At 42.6% G+C, this 23,712-nt stretch overlaps 1 protein-coding gene and 1 long non-coding RNA gene across 2 annotated transcripts in view; one reads left to right on the forward strand and one right to left on the reverse strand.

Moving 5' to 3' along the window:
• The window catches only part of LOC146863912 (uncharacterized), a 347,433-nt gene that overhangs the window by 208,905 nt on the left and 114,816 nt on the right, over positions 1 to 23,712 (forward strand). The window lies entirely within an intron of this gene.
• LOXHD1 (lipoxygenase homology PLAT domains 1) overlaps positions 1 to 23,712 on the reverse strand; it is a 1,221,805-nt gene that overhangs the window by 198,029 nt on the left and 1,000,064 nt on the right. Inside the window, exons 36-37 of the mRNA XM_085629301.1 lie at positions 11,157 to 11,366; positions 8,765 to 8,909 (exon numbers count right to left, since the gene is read on the reverse strand). Coding sequence (XP_085485427.1) covers positions 8,765 to 8,909; positions 11,157 to 11,366 — 355 coding nt within the window. The remainder of the gene's footprint in view (positions 1 to 8,764; positions 8,910 to 11,156; positions 11,367 to 23,712) is intronic.

The following is a 23,712-nucleotide window of genomic DNA, read 5'->3' on the forward strand; positions in this document are numbered from 1 at the left end:
ATGGCGTCCTCGCACGTATTATTTCTTTATTGTATTATTTATTTATTGTAGTTCTCTTCTGTGAAACTGCATGCGTGGGGTGACCAGGTGGCTCCATGTCACCGGGGCTCCGCGTTTCCATTACTGGACCTTTCTTTTACGAATGAGTGCAGATTGGGAGTTGTATGCACTGTAGCCTTGGTTCATTTGAATTGAGTCCATGCGACCAACACATCTGATGACAATGATATGTAAAAGCAAAATCCAGGAGGTGAAGAGTGTTGCTCTGGAGCCATCTGGTCACCCTAATGATATTTTGATAATAACAACTTTTTATTTTTTACTACATAGCAGTTCATCCTGCTATTACCGATCCCAAGCGCTGCAAATGACATGTGATGTTATTGACCAATGTAATGCTGCTAAGTTAATCGACTTTGGAAGGATGATAGGAGGAGTGGCAGCAGCTCATGGACGAGATGGTCTTGAAGTTGAGTCTCGCACTCATCTTAGGTGCAGACACTGTCAGATCTTAATATCATATCCAGGATTTGTTACTGCAAAGGTTATGCAAGGTAAGGTACATTTTCAGTGCTTTCCTAAAGCACAAGGTATAACCTTAGGGAAAGCTGAAGGAAGTTCAAAAGTCTTCGGTCCCGCGTGTAGTCTAATGTGACACACGTGTAAAATATGAGATTGCAAAGGAAACCCAAAGGATGGACATTCACTCAAGAGCCGACACGAGCTGTGCATCTGGATTTGTTATTAACACTTAACTGCCAACAGACCCGGCGGGAGATTCCAAAAGTTTAAAGATCAAAATGGCTTTATTTTAGACGTCTCTCGCATAAAATCTCCTCAGCTTCAATGCAAGTCAATGGAGAAAATATAACCACCAATTTTTTTTTTTTTTCAAAATCTCCCACTTTCCAGGTTCAAAATTGTGGGGTTTTTGTAACATGACGATATTATACCTTTGTAGACATCAAAAAGGGGGAAACATTGGGGACCCACCACTATACACCCCCAGCGGGGCTTATCATTGGGGAATAATATTCAGACTGGTGAGGAGAAGTGGCCCAATGGCCAGATCTGTCAACTTTGGAACAGGGGAACCAGGTTCAAATCCCACATCTTGAGATTCTGGGCAACTCATTTAATCTGCCTGTGCCTAAAAAACAAAATCAGCCATTGTGTAATGTAAGCTGGTGCTAAAAGTAAGCACACCAATGCCCTTGGCCTGACGTTGCGCTATAAAACTGAAAAGAATTAAAAATCTACTGTAGGGCTAGTCAACATCATTTCAGCTGAGGCAGTTTGAGTGGTAAAGTCTGAGCAGCTTCGTGAACTTGTCGCACCTGCTCACACGGTGGAACAGGATGGCGACAGGCAGGTTTCAGGTGCTGGGGTGAGGGACCTCACAGGAATGGCGGGGAAGCTGGCTCACTGGCCGAGGAAATGCTCTGAAACGGGCTTCACAGGATTGGCAGGAAAAGCTGAAGGGGGGGGGAGCTGGTTCACTGGCAGAAGAGATGCTCTGCAGCGGGCCTCACAGGATTGCCAGGAAAAGCTGAAGGGGGAAGCTGGCTCACTGGCGTAGATGCTCTGACCTGGCCCACCACTGGTAAGTTTGTTAAACTGAGAGTTATCTTCTTTTGCAGCCTTTTCAACCTGGATTTCAACGAAATGTTAGCATAGAAACTGTACTCGTGAAGGCCACTGATGCCATACATATAATACGAGATGCTGGGGGTGCAACAATATTAATTTTGCTCAGCCTATCTGCTGCCTTTGACACCATGTTCCATGACTTTTTTTTAAATCAGCTGCGGGACCTCAGTGCTAGAGTTTAGGTTCTCAAATAGCTATCCCCATAAACCGTGCACAGGCTGTGTCTGTTGTTAACTTCGGGTACCACAAGGGTCTGCACTGAGCCCTTCTCTTTTAAATCTTGATGCATATCTTTGGTTGACCTCACTGACTCCTTTGGGAATTGGTTTTTTGGATACTCACATAAGACTCATATCAGTCTTAGATTGGATGGTGATCTGTTGTTAGAAAAACAGTTTAAAGACCTCCCTTGGTGCTGTGCCAACTGGATGGAAATACATGAATTAACTCTGAATGTGGATAAGACAGAACTGTTTGTTTCTGGCAGACCACCTTGTGGACCTCAGACTGGTGGCCTGATATTTTAGACTCCTTTCCAATACTGTCCTTATGCATTCTTAATCTGGGCACCATCTTCTATAAATTTGGAAAATTTTGCCATTGTTGGCTACTTCTTCTAGGAAAATTCTGGTGCATGCCCCAATAACATTGAGGCTTGATTATTGTAACTTCCTATTGTTGGGCTTTCCAGTAATTTGGTTCACGGACTTCAGTTGGTGCAGAACGCGTCTGTGGTTCTGAGCTTAAACCAGCGCTCACATATCTCCTATCAACTTGTTAAGCTTCAATGGCTGCCAGTACAACAATATGACCTTTTTAAAGATGTTTGTCTTTGTCAGAAAGCCATTTATGATGTTCCTTAAAGCAATTGCACGTAATCTCTATTTTTCATTAACAACCCAACTAGTACCCTTAGTTGGGGCACTTAAGTCACAGCCTCAATTTAGGTGGTCTTGGCTACATTGCCGCTTCACTGCTATGGTTACGGCTGAGGCCTGGAATGCCCTCCCTCCTAGCCTTCCAGCTGAAAAGTGTTAACCAAATTTCAGAAATTGCTAAAACTCACCCAATTGCTAGTGTATTTGTAAGATTCTCTTCTGTTTCCCATCGTTCAGATTAGCTATAGGACAGTCTTTTTTGGGGTAATTGCATGAATCATAAAAATAAAATCACATCATATAAGGATGCCATTTCATGAGGTCACAGTCCATTGGCATGGTGCAAGAGGGGGCCTGAATTTATTCTTGAGTTGCCAGCCATATCAACAAATACTGGACTTCTCCAGGCTGCTTAGATCTCCAAGTTATCAAAATGCCAGAGATCAAAGAAGTGAGTCCACCCAATTTATCAATATTTACAAGATAGCAGCACATTACATTAGTACAAGTATTACAAATCTGAGAGAGGCCACAGGTAAGGTAGCCATAATCTACAATTTATCATGTACAGAATTGGTGTTTCCACAATATATGTACCTCTGAGTTTATTATTGATGCTGGATTACAGCTGAGCAGTTGACACGTTTTGTCCCTTCTGCTTGTACACTTTCAAGGCTTAACTGGTTCCTAATTATCATGAATGATGAAAGTTGATGTTGGTGTCTGCACTTTTTTGTTGGAGTACATATTATGAAAGTTTACCAATGAGTGAAATTGCCTACTCTCTTTTTAGGAAGTTTGGAACTGATGTTCTTGTCAGTTGTTGTATCAAACAGTGTTTGTGTAGGTCTGGTTGTTTGAAAAACATTAGGATGCAAAGTGATAGTCTATCGTAGACTCAAGCTTGAGTGCAGTAAATTGAGGTAGTCACTTACTTGCCGTTTTCCACTAACTGGGACAGCAAAGGATCTTACAGCACAATAATTTAAGTTAAGGCAACCTCAAGACGCAGCCAAAGATCACACAAAAAGCCAGTGTGAGCAGCATACATAGTCCGTGCCTACAATGCTACTCCACCCCAGTTTTGCCTCTACAACTTTTCAACATGATGCCAGGACAATTTTCTGTTTGCCCAGAATGGAAAATCTGAAGACGGCAAATAAAAAAGTTAGTTCATGGCTGTAACGGAAAGCAACAGGGATACACAACTTTCAACACTGCTTCATTCTCCTAGGGAGCTAGACTACAAGTTGTTAGAATTCCCCGGAACTCTGGTACTGCAGATGAATTCATTGCGGCACTCAATAGACTGTTTGGGGCACAATCAAACGTGGATTATGAGGGCTTTTTCTTCAGGCAAGCCAAACAGAGCACACAAGAAACCACATTCTTCAAATAAGGCTATGTGATCTTTTTAGAACATGCACTTTCATGTAGAGAGTGACATCCAAATCACCAAAGGTTGACCCCTCACCAAGCGGTGGTCTTAGTCAGCAAAAATTATATACAACCCACAGACTTTGTTCTTTATAAATTGTCTGATAAGACAAGGTAGAAGGTTCAGATGGTCTCATGAGCACCGGATGTTTTGATCTAGAGTTTGTTTTTGCGATAGCGCTGTAGTTGATATTTCTGCAGTAGCTCTAGACACACTCATTAACATTTCCAAGAGTGCCCTTGAATAAGCTGGCATATAGCAACAGCATCAGATGCTGCCAACGTTAGAGAAACGTCGAGTCCATTGACCTGATGCGGCTCAGCATCATGGAAAATGTAAAAGGTACTTGTCATACTAACACAATGCCAAACAACTTAATTGCTATGACTTTTGTTGTGAAAATTAAAAAAACTAGTTAAAGTAGAGCAATAAATGTGCATTACTACATCTTTTGTTCATGGATTTTTGCGGGTATAAAAATGACTCCAATTCTTAGTGTGAAGCAGATACTGCACTATGAACAAGCATTGACCATGCCAATAGGTTTGGCATAGGAATGAAAGTGCCTTGTTCACCACTGATGGGTTTAGTCACTGAGTACATTTTCATACATTTACTCTGTCACTCATCATTGCCCTCATGCATCCATTCATCCACTCACTGGTTCATTTTTGCATTCAGCCTCTGACACAGCAATAAAACACATACAAAGTCAACAATGTATGCAAGATAAATTAAAAGAATGCAAGAAGAAAAAAGAAAGCCTGCTGCTGCCTAAATATGGGAGGAATATGCTTACACTAATGAAACTAAACATAGCAGGTGGTGTACCTCTGGCAGAGGTATTGTACACAGTCTATCTTTGTTTTAAAGTTCAAGCATGGCTGCCACGTTTAGAACAAAGGAATTGGCCATCTTGAAAAGGTAAAACAATGTTACTCTATAGACATAACAACAGCATTCCATAATGGTCACTTGGTTTAGAGGGAGTCTCAGATGCAGTGTACTGCAAAGGAAATGAACGGCAGGCAAAGGCATTTTAACACTGCATGGGAAGCTGAAGTATCCTCTTGAGGAAAAATTGAAATACAAAGAGAAGCAGCAAAGAAATGTAAGAGGAACTATAAAAGGAGGACATTGAAAACCAAAGGACTGGCTAACCAGCCATGACACTGAAGTGCGCTCCTTTTCAGGATGATGTGCACATATGATCAGAAAATGCCATCATTCACCAGGCAAGAGAGCCAAGGACTGATGTGGGCTGAACCACTACCTCCTGTTGTAGTTGGATGCAGAGGGTAAATGACACTCAGACCAGTCGCAGAAGGGGGCTGATCCAAAGGCCCTCTATGTATAAGATTGGATATATATCAATATATATGTATTTATATGCATTTAAGTATTAATTATTCATTTTTTATTACTAGATCCTGGCAGACACCTAAGCTTGTCAGGCCTTCTGGAGATATTCTAGTAAGAATCATTGCACTGCAAGCGTCAAAGGGGGTAAACAACACCAAAATCATTCCCTACAAACCTAATCTGTGATATTGCATTTAACAAGACCCCGGCTGCAAGCTTTAACACTGCAAACCAGTAGACCCTTGTAGGGCCTGAATTCCCCCTCTGTGAACTAAATGTGATAACTAATTAATTAAAAGTGAATATGTGTGATTCAATCAAGTCCAAATTCTTTCTTTATTGTCTTGTTCCTGCAAATATGATAATCATATGTATATATTTGTGGTATGTGATCATTACTTTTGATCATTTTTAGGTTTCATCATCATTATGAAATTATAGAGCAGTTAGGTTGATCACTACGTGTTTGTTGCACTGTGTTGTCTTTTTAAGAGAACATGCCTGACAGAGTGAAAATAGCTTATAGGGCATTACCGTTCCTTGGTGAATGTTTATTCTAAAGGTTTTTAACACATTTGGCATAGAGAGTTAAAAGTCAGAGAGGATTGTCACATCAGGTGACAGAAGGACAGACACAGTTGCACACCCGCCGTAACTGAAGCTGGGAGGCAGTCGACCTTCACTTGCTGTCTGTCAATAGCGCTGTTTACTGTGCCTATCACGAACACATACAGCTGCCTTCCTGAGCTGAAAATAAAACTTATCGTTCTGGATTTTGGTATGAAGGTGCAAACCATCTTTGAAACTCAGAATAGGCTTTTACTAGTAATATGCTGCAGTGCTAGAGCTAGTATAGTACTAAATGAGGGTGTTAGTGCCAATAAACAGTGATTCTTGACCTTTTGAATTCTGTGGATCCACACCTAATCACTACTGGAATCTGGGGGCGCCCAGTGAATCATTACTGGGATCCAGCAACCCCTACAGAGTCATAACTGGAATCCAGGGACCCTGGCCTGAGCAATTGTGATGATCTGAACCGCAAAACAATACACAAACATACTCTTTTCCTCAAGACAATCATCAGATATACCATACTAAAGTCACAAATATGTACATAATTACAGTTACAGATAAAATCCCTCCTTAAGGGAGCCCAAAAAGGGATCATCATAGTGCACATCTTCTGTCCCGTGGTTTGTTCAGGTGAGTCACCAATACCAAAGCCCTTGCTTGCTATGGTAATCTGTGAGAGTCTATGTGCAAAAATAGAATTTAGCATAGTGGAATAACAATCCAATACAAAACCCTTACATTCTGCAGTAATAGCATGTAACAAAGTCCTTCTCAACAGGCTTTCATACAAATCCACCGTTAAATAAAGAGATGTTAACATTTGCTTTTTGCTGCCTGCTGTCTTTATCATATAATTTCATAAAACGCAGATCAGGGCATGACCATAATCATCAGCTTGCCTTCATAAACATCTCAATCCTGAAATATTGAGTGTAAGCTCTACCACAAGCCAAAAATTGCAATACACTATTTTCTGTGGAAGTAGCCACTTTTAGCCCAATCGAATCCTGTACTGAAGGTAACCAACATGTGGATGGAGCCTAGGCCCCTCTATCAGTAGTACTCCTAAAGCTCGATTTAGTTGATCACGTAGCAGCTGCAATGTCAAGCCTGACCTAAAAAGGAACAATTGAACATGTGACTGATTTTATGTTGGGGGGAAATGTGACGCTTTTCGAGAAATAGAATCTATGCATTGGACCAAAATGCTTTCTGCTGCAGCTACAATAGCACACCATGGCGGGGTTTGACAATATGAAGAACTGGATTGTGTGTGTTAGACTCTAGCGTGGCGTACACTTTCAGCAGTCTCACTCTCACATGGTGGCCATTTTAGTTAACAGATTTATTAATATTAGCCTGTCCCAGTGATTCATAATAGTAACCAGCATGCAGTAGAAAAAGTGATGCTAAGCACCGTTCCACCCCTGTTACATCACTGAGTGACAAACAGGAGATGAACCATGGTTCCTTTCTGCTTCTGCTGCACCTCCATTACCTCAGGATACAGGTGCGGCAAGGACAGTTCCAGGTGTACCAAAGGGCAAGCAAAAGGTTGTAGGTGCTACCGGCGGTTACCACCAACTGATGTCCAGGGAAAGCACCTGGAGAAATGTGGTGACAGTGTGAGACCTTACAGCCGTGTGGATATTTTCTGAAAAGAAGAATTAGTGCTACAGAAGGCCAGCAATAGCTGTGGTAGGTACTGATGGAGTAGTTGTGAAGGTGCTACCGGACATAGATTTATCATACTGAGCCAATCCTATAGTAAGGCTTGTAATTTCCTTAAAGGTGTTTTGAGGGGCAACAGCCGTAAAAACGCGGGCAGAGCCACATGTGGCAAAACAATACAAGCGTAAACATGCTTGCCTGAACAACGCCTCTGCCTTAACCACACATGTGCATGGTTCAGGCAGATAGCGGTCTAGCGTTCAGGATGTGTGGGGAGAAGAAGAGGAAACATCGAAACAGGAAGATCTGGATGCGGACAGGTAAGTGGGGCTGGGGCCTGGTTGGGTGGTATTTTTAGGGGTGAAGTCGCTTTTAGGGCTCGGGGTACTTTTGGGAAAGGAGCAGGTTTTTACAGCTCAGGGTGGGGCCAGGGGGTTAGGGTATTTTTAAGGGCTGGGTTTGGGGGGAGATTTTATGAGTGGGGCAGTTTTAGGGCTCAGGGCGGGAGGAGGAGTCTGGGTAGTTTTTTTTAAATGGGGGCAGGATTTTAGTCCTCGGGGTAGTTTTATGGACAGCACGGGGTACGTTTTATGGCTCAGGGTGGGGTAGTTTATGGTAGGGGCACGGTTTTAGGCCTTAGGGAGAGGGGAAGGGATAGTTTTAAGGGGAAGGCAGATGTTAGGCCTCAGCGCGGAGGCAAGGTATGGGGTTAGAATTTTGGGCTTAGGGCGGGGGGTCGGGGTAGTGGCGATCTTAACCACACATACCCCCTTACCATTCATGCTTTTTCAATAAGATTGTGTAGTAAAGGCAAGTGTGGTAAAGGAATGTGTGGTTAAGATGCATTCATGGTTCGGGCTGCGTGGTACAGGCACGCATGGTTGGGCCATGCGTGCCTCTGTACTACAGCCAATTTGAGACATCATCAGTTGACACAGCAGCAAGTATATGTGTGTACGTTGGCAAGAGATTCAGGCATGGCATTTTACATTGTTATTTGAACCGTGTATCTTTAAACATAGCCCAAAATATTCGTAATGAGGCCCGTTCCTAACCCTATTCCAACTCTCTGCGGTTGTTGGCCTTCTACGTGTCTCAACTTGCAGAACAAGGGGTCCAGATGGGCAGGATTGGTTTGCTCCTTACATATATTCCGCACATTTATGGTTTTGCAAGATGATTTCCTTACTTGATCCTTCTGCCGCGGATTCGTCCAGTTTGCCTTTGCTCTTACTCTTCAGATTGCCATTGTTGTCTTGACTCTTCAGGCTGAGAGTGGATCCCAACAACCCTCTGGAGGAGCTGCCCATGCTTATCCGTTCCCCGTCATACTCCTAGTTATGAGACAATCAGAAGAAGAAGCAGCATTAGAACTAAATAACTTCTAATCAACTTTTCAGAATTTGTCAGATGGAAAGTATGCTCTTATTGCAAGCACTCTCTTATGTGTCTGTGCCACTAGGTGCCTTTATCACGGTCATCTATTTCATCACTGCAGTACTTCGCCACAACCAGTTACCTACAGCCTCCATCAACACCAGAATCCCTTGTGTAGTAACCACACCACTCAGTAACATCTCACAGCCACTCCCAAAACCACTTAGCAACACCCTTTCACTACCACCTGCTTTCTGCTCTGCTTAGCGTCTCACATTGCCACTTCTTCACAACCAACACCAGCACCACTCCCTCATTAACTTCCAGTAAAAATGCAATCATCACCATCAATCCTTGTCAAAAACTCAGTGTGTGTATCTCGCTACCACTGTGATAGCTCTTCAACACTCAACAGGATACTTGAGCAACTGCAAACCAACAACCTTCTCCATTGCCTACCATCCCCACGACTACAAACGCAAAGTCTATTAAACATCCTTCTCAATACCGGATCATTATAATCTCTTTATTTTGCCTACCGTTCCCAACACATACAAAGTGTATTACGCACCCTTTTCAATATAGGATCATTAAAATCTTTCCATTCTGCCTACCATCCCCAACGACTACAAATACAAAGTCTATTACTCACTCTTATTGGATCATTAGCATCACTTTATTCTCTTAAGGACTAGACTATTTCATAGTTGACGCAGGCCAAGGTTTCTATTGAGATCGCCCATTCAATTAGTTTTCATTTTTGCCCCATTAAACTAATTATAGACTTACTTAGGGACCTCACTAATCTTAATGGAAATCCCCATGTAAATGCATCCTAAAATTGGCCATGAAACCTGGCTGGGTGTATTGTCACTTAATTAAATAATATAACATAAAACAGCACAAAACAACATAACATTACATACTGGAAAACAAATGCATGCTTATCTATGCTACGACTAATAATTGTTTTGCCTCCCTTGATATAAACACCAGTAGATTAACAACACTTGGCAGCATCAATGTATGGGCTAACTTACACTAGCCACTGTGCCCTCTAAACATAGGAAGAGTTACAAAGCCCAACTGACTGACCACGGTGCTATTCCTGCGATAATCACTCGTTAATAGTCATCCCTGCAATAACCACACACAGGTCAAGATAATTCAAGAAACTACACTACACTACACTACAATATTTAACTCCCCATAAATCACTATCATAGTTAATACCCTAACACATGACCGATGCTCTCAAAGCAATCAACAACAAGAAAAACAAATGCTGACTGATTAAACACTGAAAAAACGTGCACTAAATAAAGCCACATGGCAATCTTCAGGCCATAGAAACCACACCTCAACTCAACAATCACCAATACAAAAAAGAAACCCCTCGACCTAACTTTAAACGGTAACTGCCCATTTGTCGGGGTGATTTTAAGTGCATACGTTTAATTCAAACAGTAGCATACCCAGAAAAGTGTAATACAAAATATCATAGTAGCCCATCAATCACTATCACTGTCTCTGTCGATCTCATCCACATATCTGCGGGTACTTTTATTCGTCCCTACATCTGTCATACCTATCTATCTGTCTGTTTTTAATAAATATGCATTGACTAATTATAGCTTGATTGGGAAGCCATATCTGTTCCTGCCATATGCTGAGTGGCTGATTCTCAGTTCACATCTTTAATGGGAAGAAGCCTCATGTCTAATTCATAGCTCTGCTGCATAATTTATAGCTGCTTTCTATAGAGCGTTGTGCAGGCCTGAGCTTGATAGAGTCCAAAGACAGCCAGATCATAAATTCGCATAATTTTCACTACACTACATCAGCTTGTGTCCACGGGGAGAGAGAGACAGTGATGGAATCTGAAAGATTTGGGAATAATGCGATATTGTTTCTAAGTAAACCCCAGGATCGATGAGAGTCATTAGAAAGGGCGCCAGACAGTATCACGTTGAAAGAAAAGCATGGGAGCAACATGGAAGTGGTATAGGAGGGACAGTGAGCGGAACAGTTATGGCAGTCTCAAGGATGGGGGGCAGGGATCTACCTGTATCAAAAGAAAAGGGATCTGCCTGAGTCCAACTTTGTGTTGCAAAAGCAGCAGGAAGAATTCCCTCACCATTGTATCACAAATGGGCTGCATCGACACATCAGCTTCACCAAGATTTGTTTCCAGTGGACCCTACCTTTTCATAGAGGATGCGCTCAATCTGCTTGTCCTCTTTTTTCTTGGAAAGCCAGCGCTCACACACAAACAGGTATGCCTCCTCCGTGTCCTCGTCGAGGATCTCAACCTTATCCAAGTACCAGTCGGCGTTCAGCAAGGTGTTGTCGTGGCGAATCTTGATCTTGTATATGACGCCCAGGTCTACCGCTTCGATTGTGAAGCGATCCATCTGCCATGATAACAATAAAGTCATACAGTCAATAACAGTCTCGAGTGCTGTTCAGTACATCTAAAAAAACTGGAGATGCACAGCCTTTTCTTAAAGTAAGTTACCCATTTTTTTTAAACATCTTTTAAACATTAACTCTATCAAACCTATTGCTATGAAAATTGTTTTGGTTTCATGATATATACTACACCGAGGCTGATTGGGAAATAAATCTGTTCATGTACAAGTTGCAGGGTCACACTTACAATTTCCATGAATTCGCAAACTTTTGTGATTATTCAAATTCCCCAGTAGTGCACTCAGAAATGTACATAATCAGAGATTTATGCATGCTGCTACTTACCCTAGTCACACTTCAGCAGGTGAATCAGAGGCAAACAATCCATAGGTTTACGATTATGGTAAATGTGCATTTTACCTGTTTTTTTCTGCATTTGGTAAACATTTTTCCACCCATAGAAATCCTTTTCCTAATACCTCCTGAAAACATTCTGTACCAGATTTAATAACAATTTGTGCTGACACTCATGAAATGCTCAACAACGCAAAGCAATTCAAAGCATCACAAAAAGCACTGGCGGATCAACTGTCATACACAAAAGGCATTTTGAATTGAAAGTTGACCCGACACTGCCGCAACCCATTTGCGGCCTGGGGCAAGCCAGTGTAAAACTCTAGGTGTTGGTGCATAGCCATATTTACTAGGAGCATGATCTGGCTTTGCTGCAAATTCTAGCATGAACACAAAGAATGTGCTAGGAGTCAAGCATTTTATCTCTGGATATACTTGTGGGTAACACATGTGCGTTACCCTAATGCATTGAATTGATTTCAAACTTTGGGCAATTGCTGTAGGAATATCCTTTGGAAATGTTTACTGATGTAATACCATGTGTCATGTAATAATTTGCTTTGTTTTAGGAATAAATCTTTGTGAACCACTGTTCTCACAATTCTTCACCCTAATGCACCCATCCTACCCTTGAGGGTATGAATTTGTACTGCAGGGTTCTTGGGGGGTCTGTCTTCCAGTTCTCTTGTCACTGGTGTGTACCTATAGAATGTTGTGTCTGTCTGTGGAGATTCCAGAGTTGGAATTTGCCCATGAGTGAGGTGCTGGTGGTTGATGAGTTGAGCTTAAACACAAATCAACGTCACTATCAAACCCACCACTAACTAGTTTTCAGGCTTCTTTCTCTTCCCTAGCAGCAAGGATGACCCAGACAACCACCGGCTTTTCACCCAGATAGTTGTTGCCATCTTTGATACTTGATTCCTGAGTTTCTTGGGTGCAGAGGCCTGTGCCCTGAGGCTTTTCTTTGGCTCCTCTGGCCTGTCAGCATTTCCTGTCTCTGGCATTTCTTCGGCTGCCTGCCGTCCAGTCTCCATAGGGTCCAACTCCAATGACTGTTGGCGCCAGTTATGCACATCCTGATGACATCTGGCCAGGCACAGATGGTGGTACAGAAACACGCGTAACTTATAATGCCACATTGTGTCCTTGGTGGCTGCCATTTTGGAGTAGGAACATTCTCGTTTAACTTTTTGGCATCACAGACACAACACAGAAAACTCACAGGCACATGCATCAAAGGAAAAACCGGTTGCAAACGGGCAGATTCTCAGAATCTGCCCCTTTGCGACCGATATTTTTGCATTTGGGATGCATCATCCCAAATGCAAAAATCGCAATTTAAGGAATCTCTAAATTGCGATTACTTAAATTGCGATTGCATTTAAGGAATCCCAAATTCAGATTCCTTAAATGCAATGCATTAAAGTAAAAAAATTAGCGATTTTGCTAATAGGGGGAGCAAATTACCATGAAGTTGAACTTCGTGGTAATTTGCAAAAACTTTGAAAAATGCACTTTTGTGCATTTTTCAAAGTTTCATGTTGCGCACACACATGCCCTTAGAGCATGTTTGTGTGCAACATATGTGCACAGATCAATTTCAGGGGTGCAATAGGGTGTCATTTTGACACCCTTGCACCCTTGAAATTGCATGAGCAATTTGCAAGTACCAACTGGTACTCGCAAATTACTCATGCAATCTCCAATTCATTCCTATGGGCCTGGAGGCCCATAGGAATGAATAGGACTGCATTCATTAATTGCGACTCGCAATTTGCGACTCGCAATTAAGGAATGTGTAGGAATCGCTATTTTTATAGCGATTCCTACATGCATAGGCTTTTGCAATTTCTTAATTGCGATTCCTTAATAATCGCAATTAAGGAATCGCAAAAGTCTACGTTGATGTATGTGCCTGTCAGTGACACTGCCTGTCAGTGACACTCACTATCTGGCACATGCATCAACAATGCCATTTGCGATTCCTTATTAGCTAAAAATAAGGATTCGCTAATAAGGAATAGCAAAAGGCTATGCATGTAGAAATCGCTTAAAAAATAGCAATTTCTAAACATTCATTAATTGCGACTCGCAAATTGCGAGTCGCAATTAAGGAATACCTCCCATTCATTTCTATGGGCCTAGAAGCCCATAGGAATGAATGGGAAGAAATTCTCAATTTGCGATTCTCAATTAGAGACTCGCAAATTGAGAATGCAATTTCAAGGGTGCCAGGGTGTCAAAAGGACACCCTGTTGCACCCCTGAAATCTGCATATGAGTCAATCTGCACACACACATGCCCCAAGGGCATGTGTGTGTGTAAAATGGAACTTTGAAAAACGCACTATAGTGCATTTTTCAAAGTTTTTGCAAATTACCATGAAGTTCAAATTCATGGTAATTTGCTCCCTCTATTAGCGAAATCGCTAATTTTTTACTTTAATGCATTGCATTTAAGGAATCTCAATTTGCGATTCCTTAAATACAATGGCAATTTAAGTAATCGCAATTTAGAGATTACTTAAATTGCGAGTTTTGCATTTGGGATGATGCATCCCAAATTCAAAAATACCGGGCGCAAAGGGGCAGATTCTGAGAATCTGCCCGTTTGCGACTGGTTTTTGCTTTGATGCATGTGGGCCTATATGCTGTGGCTGTTACTGCGACACTGTTGTAGGTGAACATTCTTTTTTCAGATGTTTGCCTAAACTATAAAAGAAGAAACGGTTACTTACATTTTCACCTTGTTGGTACCACAGCTATGGAAAGCATCTCGACTCTGCCTCCATTTTTAGTTATAGTTAGTATATCTCCTTTAAATTAGCTAGGATGGAAGTAGACGTTTGAGTCCTATTCAGAGGCTATTGATGACAACACCTTTACTAACAAAAGTTAAAAAGCGTGACTTGTCCATCACTTAAACCATGAAGATAGGACAGTTTTAAAAATATTACCAGTACAAGAAGTAAAGGTACAACTGAATGAAGAAGGGCCAGGGCGAACTGTTTAAGTTCTTGATGAAAATGTCAGTGTTGAAAACGTTGAGTAAAATATTCTTTCCAGTATAAATATCTTTCCTGAAAGACATACATTTTCATAAAGAGCCCAGCAACCAGGAGTACCCTGCAATGATTTTGGGTCCTCACTGTGGACCTTAGCAACTACGTGCACTTATCATGATCTCAAGAATAAACTCCTCCTATATCAGCTGACTGGGAGAACCTGTAAAACGATCATTCAGAAAGACTATTCATCACAAAAGGCCCAGGTCTACAAACTGCTTTGAGCATCGCTACGCATATAGAGAACGCAGGGGCACATTTGAAGGAAATGTTTATCCATTGGATGCATTATTTTGTAAGGAAATCAGGAGTCAATCCAACAAAGACGGCCATAGACAAACAGCAAAAAAGGTCCAAAGAAGTAGACTTGATAATTGCGCAGTGGGCAAGAGAGATAGCGACTCTTACGTCTTGTTTCAGGTGCAGTGGTCGCAATCACATTGGCTCTGCAAAGAACTGCACTACAGTATTTCAGACGGTTTTGATGCACTCGCAAGGGACATTTTGCTACAGTGCGCCATTCCAGCGGTGTGCAAAAGTCTATGGTGTCAGATGAGGTGGAGCAAGGGAAAGATGGCATGGTGACCATGTGTCTTTTGTGGGTGCAAGAAAAAGGAATTCGTAATGTTGCAAAGTTCGCATTAATGGAACTGAAGTGCAGGTTATGGCAAACTTGAGGGTCACCACTTACATTAATTGGTCATGATACTTTCAAGAGATTTTGGCCAATGGAATTGATAGACGTCAACATACAGATTTTTGCGAATGAAAGGGCGAATCAATAGGGTGTTGGATTTCGAAGGTAAGACTCCTCTGGGTGTGATTTATATTGCGAACTAAGAATACAATTAATTGAGATGGGACTTTCAGGGAGAGCTAGACATCATTTTGGATCCCAGGCACCCTGAACAGGTAATGTCCAATTGTACAGAAGAGGGTGTAGCAACTGTATGAACATGTCTGCTGTGAATCAGTGGGTATGCTGTACCTGTGGTCATAAGGTGTGGAAAGTACTGATAAGTCCTAGGGAAGAATTGTGTAAAGAATTAGACTCATTATGTGATTTTGACATCATAGAACCTAATAAGGGGTCAGAATGGCTGGCCCCAGTAGCTCTGCCACGCAAGGGGTATAAGTTGTTCAGATGGTGCGCAACGTCAACATTGGGATCAACAGAGAAACACTACCTAAATATTTTGAGAGGGTATGTACACTGAAAGGGGCAGTTGTGTTTACCACACATAATATGTCCACTGCTTACCACCAGTTAGAACTTAAGGAATATTAAAAGCATCTCATTTCATTTGGGACACCGGAGGGAGTCTTCCTCTACAACAGCATGTCTTTCTGTTTCACGTCAGCATTTTGCGTGTTTCAAAGGCCTATGAGTGTGAAGCTTGAGGTTTGCAAAGGAGTGGTGTCCTTTCAAGATGACATCATGGTGTCGAAGCTGTGATGGAACATGATGCTATATTAAACAAAGTGCTGCAGGTCCTTCGGGGCCTGGCTCTAATACTACGGTACGATAATTGCATGTTTGTTGAGGAAGAGGGTGTGTGCACACCCTCTTCCTCACCACACTTGCAATTATCGTAACTTACAGAATTGTATCTCCAAGAAAGATGTAGAACACAAAATGAAAATCATAACAATTGATGAGGCACCTGCTCCATTGAATAAGTCACAATTTAAGACCTTCCTTGGGTTGATCGAGTCCTCCTCGACGTTTATACCACATTTTGCTGAAAAAACTACCTCCTTGAGTAAATTCCTTAGGAAGGGTAAAATGCATGAGTGGAACAGAGACTACCAGTGTACGTTTAATGAAGTTCCTGCGGATAGCATGAATGCAGGGCTGGTAAAACCTTTTGATACGGAGGATTCCAGCAATGTTGATTTAGGAGCTGTGTTCATTCAAAAGAGGGATGATGGAATGCAAGTAGTAGTGGCTTACGATTCTAGGGCACTTGAGATAGAGGCATTGGCATTATGGTGGGGGGGCATAGCATTCTAACACATACACTTGGAGCATCCGGCTAACCCTTTGTACAGACCACAAACCTAGGATTATGTATGCAGGGGTGTGGAAAGCCACAACCAGAGTAGTCAAATGAAAATTTCGTCTACAAGAGTACATTCAGAGTGCAATATTGTAGATGATTTTCTCTCAAAAATGCCTCTGAGGCACTCTTTTGATGGTGGCAATGTGTGCAACGTAGAGCAAATGGTGTGCCTGGATACTAATTTTCAGGTGGCGTTGGGCGGGGCTTTGTGTGAAGAAGAGTGGAGGAGTGGTCTGGATACAGGCCTTACGTTGAGGTGAATCGGATCATGTGGTGTACATGGGGTGCCCAATGTAAGGACACTGAGCCTCAAACTGACATTCTATGCACAGTTTGTGCATTAACTGGCACTCAACGCAGGTTTGCTCTGATGGAGTGGACAGTTGGTTGTTCAAGTAAACTTTAGGGACACGTAGCTTACCTTCCGTAATGCTTTAACTGGTAGAGACTCTATCTAGCTGCAGATTCCTTACCTTAGAAAATATCCCCAGGCATCAGACTGGATCTGAAAGATGTTTGTGAGCAGCACCCTGTGCGCCAGTAGGTGACATCGATCGTCTGCCCATGGCGTCGTCCGCACCAGAAGTGACGTGTGAAGTGCCTATATAGGCGCCACCCCAGCATGCTGACCTCAGTTACTTTTCGTGACTTTCCATACCAGGAGCACGGAGCCATGAAGAACACTGACCACTGGTATGGAAAACTAGGGCCCTCAAAGAGGGAAACCCTATCCCTAGAAATCCATTAGCAGAGCAGGGAGGACGGGTAGGTCGGTAAGGAATCTGCAGCTATGTAGAGTTTCTACCAGATAAGGCGTTACCAAAGGAAAGCAACTTGTCCATTTGATAGAGACTTCTAGCCTCAGATTCCTAACTTTACAATAGATACCCAAACAATACCTCCCCGGAGGTGGGTCTGCAAAGCAATTTCAAACCAAAAAGTTCAGAAGTATCGAACGGGCAAAGTACCCATCCCAACGGATCTGACTGTTCAGGCAGTAGTATTTTGTGAACGTGTGCAAGGAAGTCCACGTTGCTGCCTGGCAGATGTCCAGGACCGAGACTCCTCATGCTAACGCACTGGTTGTAGCCTAGGGTCTGGTGGAATGAGCATGCAAACCCTCAGGGAGTTACTTCTTGGCTAACATGTAGCAGATTTTAATGGAGAGATCGATCCACCAAGAGATGATACATTTCTGTACAGCCTTTCCCTTCTTCGCTCTGACATACCCCCACAAAGAGTTAGGAGGCCACCCAGAACTCTTTCGTGCGGTCAAGGTAGACCAACAACGGTCTTTTTGGGTTCAGACGGTGAAGCCACTCCTCTTCCTTAGAAGGATGTGAAGGAGCGTAAAAAGTAGGCAGAATGATGACTTTCCGCAGAAAGGGAAGATCTAGGACGGTCATAGAACCAGCTTGTCTGGGTAGATGTTCAGGTATGGAGGCTTGGGTGACAAAGTCTGAAGCACACTGACCCTTCGGGCAGAAGTTATTGCCACAAGGAAGGCTGCCTTGAAGGTAAGGAGCCCTGAGAGAACAGTTGTGCAAGAGTTCCAAAGAAGCGCGCATCAGGAACGTCAGGACGAGATTATGGTCCCACTGAGGCATGATAAAGGAAGAAGGGGGAAACATATGTTGTAAACCCTTCAAGAACCTATTGTCAATAGGGGATCTGAAGAGGAATGGCTGATCAGGCAACAGCAGAAAGGCTGAGACAGCAGAAAGATAACCCCTCAAGGTGCCCAGAGCAGAGCCCTGCTGGGAAAGGGAAATAATAAAGAGAAGAACCTGAGAAGGGGAAGCAGAAAGGGGGTCAGCCTGCTTTTCTGCACACCACGCCACAAACCTGTCCCAACTGTAGGCGTTTTGGTGGAGGGATACCTGGCTGCCAGAATAACATCGCAAACTTCGGGCGGAAGGTGGAATGCTGTCAATGGCCACTGCTCAATCTCCACACAAGAAGGCAGAGGGTTGACCGGTTTAGGTGGAGAACCCTCCCCTGCTGCTGCAACAAAAATCATCCCGAAGGGGCATCCTTATTGAAGGACCAATACAGCCTTGCTCAACTGCTCGGGATACCAAACTCTGATCTCAAATATGAGGCACCTGGCCTCATAAAACTCCTGGAGTTGTGGCCGTGGAGGGGTTGCTCAGGCTCCCGGATACTCAGGGAAGCTTGCTGGCTCAACTGCCGAGCCATGCCTCGAATGCCTACGCTCCCTCGTCGGCCAACATACGAGGTGAAGTCGAAGACCTCAATGACTTCTGGCTCTTCTTCTTACAATGGGACTTACGTGAGTGGCTTGAAGACTTCACGTGCGACAAAGATGTAGGCTCCGCGACTGCTCCCTTCTTTTCGGCCATGATTGAGAAAATCTCAGCATCCCATGTCAATCCACTAGGAGCTAGAGGGATTGTTCCCTCAGGCCTTCAGTTCATGGCGCGGCAATCGGAGCAAGCCTTTGGATCGTAGTCGCTGTTGAGACACCACAGGCATACAAGATAAGGGTGTAGAAAACTGCCCCTTTTTGACATGGTCACCCCCACGTTTTGCCCTCGAAATGATGCTTTCTGAAAAGCTACTGGGTCCCTGCTAGGCAGTGCTATTTTTTAATACTACAATCTATAACTCAGAAAGTATTTACCTGATTCCAATAATCTTGGTGTCTAAAATTATATTAAAATCTGTTATTTTTCTAAATTGGTCTCAAATTTCTTCTTGAGTGTGTGTCTCATTTATTGATTCTGTGTGTACAACAAATGCTTAACACTACTCTCTGATAAGCCTAAACCGCTCAACCACACTACCACAAATAGAGCACTTGGGATTATTAATTTAAGCCCTGTAAACCAATAAGGGCCGTCTGTGCTTTATGCATGGTGTGCTCTTACATTGGCACTACCACATATAAAGCCAGCTTTCCACAGCGGGTCTGTCGCTGACATCGGTCGGGGACAGGCCCTGCAGTCCTTGAAGCCAGCCTTCTGGGATGACATCCCTGCCACACCAGGAGAAGTCGAAAAAAGTTTAGTAAAAAAATGACTAAGTGGTAGCCTTCTTTGGATCTGCGCTGACAGGTGCAGAAAGAAAAGAACTGATGTCAGCACACTCGGGGGGGGGGGGTGCATAAATAGGCACTGTGCACGTCACTCTCAGTGCAGACAGAGCCGATATCACGCCCCCTACCAACGTGCAGGGTTACTGCTCATGAAAATGTCCTGAATCCTATCTGATGCCTGGGGATAATTCGAAGGGAAAGAATTTGCAGCTAGAAGTCTCTATAAGATAAGGAAGGATACTGAATTTATCCCACAAAGGCCATATGGGGATCTATACAAAGAAACACAGGACGTGAGAAGACTTTGAGTGGCTTGGTCTGGATAGCACTATGGAGTGTTACTGGAGGGAACGTGATGTGTGCATTTTGACGATAAGTCACATGTGACCAAGCTATCTCCTGGAGCACTAGTCAGGATACCTATGGTGCCCTGGTTGACCCTTGATATTTCTGGCCTTTAAATATTCTGTTGTACCCATTGAATTTTTGACTTAGTAGCCAGAAGTTACCTTTGTGAATAGCATGAACCCTTCAAACAGTCATCCAGTTTTGGCAGGATGTGTTCAGCAGAGAAGGTTGTCCCAGTGAACCAGTTACAGACAATTGCATGCAGTTGGCAGCAGAAAACACAAGAGCATATTTGGATATGCATTGTCTCAAACATGTGAAGACTGCCTTATACCATCTTAGAAGTCTCGCTGAATGCTAGAACTGAACATTAAAGGTTCAGCTTCAGTTGGCTTCAGATCAACTGGAAGTGTGTGATTGATGATATGCTGTGGGCAAACAGGAGAACTCCTAACGTGTCACCATTTACGTTGTTGAGAGGGCGTGTCCCTGGATCAAAGTTCAATAGAGTGTGTATATGACGATGACTGATTTATTCTCCTCTGTTTGTAGGGGTGGATGTAAGGAAGCATGTTCAGAACAAGTATGACAGTAGCGTCAAAATTGCAAAAGACACACAACTGAATGTTGAAACTTGGATCAAGAATTAAAAAACAAATTTTGTCCTAAAAGGGGAGTCTAAGTTCTTGGCCTCCATCCAAATAGTCCAATTGCAACCGAACACTGTCTGGACGAGTAACGGTCGAGTATGGAACAAAGAAAAAGAGGCTTTCATGACATCTGATAAAGTTGACGATGTGAATCATAGGGTTAGAATGACAAGAGAGTGACTGACACTGATGCGCCCCCTGAGCAGACAGTCAGAACTTGGCACATTCCGAATCATCTCAAGGACTATGTGTGAAACTTAGTTTCATCATATGGGATGATGTCGCCATACCTTGCATGGTTCAGGCTTGTTCGTATTTGCCGATGTGTTGACCTGTTTTTCTCCTGTTAATCAAATTCCCAGTTATTTCTATTCTTGTATCATTGACCCTTGTGTTGTTTTTTTTTTTCTCTTCCTGAACTTACCCCTTTTTTATTATCTGTTCTTTTGTTATTTGTTAAAAGGGGTAAGTTGTGTGGGGTCTGTCTTCCAGTTCTGTTGTCACTGATGTATACCTACAGAATGTTGGGTTTGCCTGTAGAGATTACAGAGTTGGCAGTTGTCGTTAGGGGAGGTGCTGGTTATCGCTGTACTGAGGCTGTGCACAAATAAAAGGCACTATGTCATCCACCTTTAATGGGACTCTGGTCTTCTTTCTCTTCAAGTGCATCCCTTCAGCTCAAAGTCTACTCTAGAAAGTGGACACTTGCTTTTTGGCCACAGCATGTGCAATCTTTCATGCCACGCTCCTTTGCGTGAATAACAGAAAGTCTGATCCGTGGTACTGTCCACATTTGTAAATGCCATCAGTGACAACAAATATCTGTTGATTCTGAATCAGTGAATCAGGATCTGTCATTTGACACTTTCTTTCTCACTTAAGAGAACCTTTTTTTGAAGAGGACGTACAGACAAAAGAGCTTATTGGTATTACACTGCCCAAAACTCCTGTTTGCTTTCAGAAACCCATAGTTGAACATCAGAGGACATTTCTTTTTATGGGATGGTAAAATTGATACTTACAATTCTAAAAAGGCACTTGATCTTCTAGCAGTTAACTCAATGGCATAATAGTCTCGGGTATAAGGGCTAAGGAGCTATAAAGGGCATGTACAGGGCTTCTTATATCTAATTTAATAAAATCTCATTTGACAGAGCATTCAAGCATGCACATGCATGCATTTGTACAGAAAGCTAGAAAACATGAATGCCTTCTCACTTTTTCCATTTGAAACTTTTTTTTCCTCTTGTCTCATTCCTCCAATCGGTTGCTCTCCTCCTCCATAGCAGCTATTCTATATCCTGACTCCCTTCCTCTGCCACTCTCATCTTGTGCCATGGGTGGGATATTTGACCCTTCACTCTCCTCATTAAATATTTATCTTATTTGCTATATTTCCTGCTAGCAGATTTAATTGCTGCAACAGCAGTAAGTTTTCATTTTTGACTTTCCATGCTAAGATCCCATCTTCACACTTGGACTTTTTGATTTACAGTACTGCTCTTTTCTCTTTATTTGGCGTTTGCCTATGCTATGGACCTCAGCAGTCTAATTGTTATCAATTTGTCTGCTCTTTCGCTCATGTCCTACAACACACATTTCTCCATCTCCTGTCTCTTCTCAATGACTAGCATTCTACTCTGAACTTTTTTTCTGCTGTCTCAGTCTCACTTTCAAATGTATTCATAGACGTACCCATCTTCTCTAGTCTTGGTTTACTCTACTAGCTACAACCTGTGTTTTGCTGGCCTTCCTGGATTTTTTTCTCATCATCTTCCTTGCGCTCATGCTCGGTTTAGCTCTTTCTCACTCCAAAACCTATAAGAAGTTACCTCTCCCTCCATTCCCACCCTTGCTGCTCCAAATGCACATTCTGTTTGTTGCCTTCTTTATCAGCACCTTATCTTTACTACCTAGTACCACTAGTTGATGGAAGGATGCTCTCCTTTATTTTTATATCCTCGTTTTGAATCGTATCATATTGTTCTGCACGTTGACAAAAATGCTTGACAGAATAAAAAGTAATGGAATGCAATACCTTCGAAGCATTTTTATAGCAATTTAAATGGATAGGTGTGTAATATCTGTGTATAAATATGTGTGGCAGATAAAGGCCGATTTGCATGACTTATCCAAAAGTGTAGACCAGGGATCTCCAACTTAGATCAAAGACAGTTGGATTAATGTCAGACTCTACTCAGCCTCCACCTTCGTCTTGGGCTATGATGACCACTGTATCTGCCCCATGACTTTAATGACTTTGCCTACCAACCCGTCTAGGTGGTGCTGCCATCCAGGCAAAGGCAAGTGACAAAGAACGTCTTTGTATTGCACCTAAGAACCCTTGCCAACCTGTTATCTCAAGAATCCTTTTATCCATAGAACCTCACCTAGGCTGGAATATGTTTCCTTGCTCTTATTTAACACCTGACTCTTCTCTCCTTCAGGCTAAAAAGAATGACATCTATGTACTCCTTATTCATAACATTACTCATGAAGTTGCATTTTACAGCAGCATTAGGGTGCAAACAAATAAGAACAAACAGCATAAATACATAAAAAAGGTAACAAAATTGCAAAGCAGTACAGAACAGTAAAATCTGTCAAAATGAAAAAGAAATTCAGAAACGAAGCCCAGCCACAGCAACCTTTCCCGACTATGTTGAAAACAGAACATATTTCAGCTGTTGTTGTGACACACAAAGATATCTCTCAGTTTCGTGGTAGTGGTGTATCATAAATGTGCATCCGAAACTGTGTGTGTTCTACAGCCACATCTTTTCTACAGCCACATCTTTTCCATGGTGG

The sequence above is a fragment of the Triturus cristatus genome, chromosome 2_1 (assembly GCF_964204655.1).
Source record: "Triturus cristatus chromosome 2_1, aTriCri1.1, whole genome shotgun sequence".
NCBI classification, from domain to species: domain Eukaryota; kingdom Metazoa; phylum Chordata; class Amphibia; order Caudata; family Salamandridae; genus Triturus; species Triturus cristatus.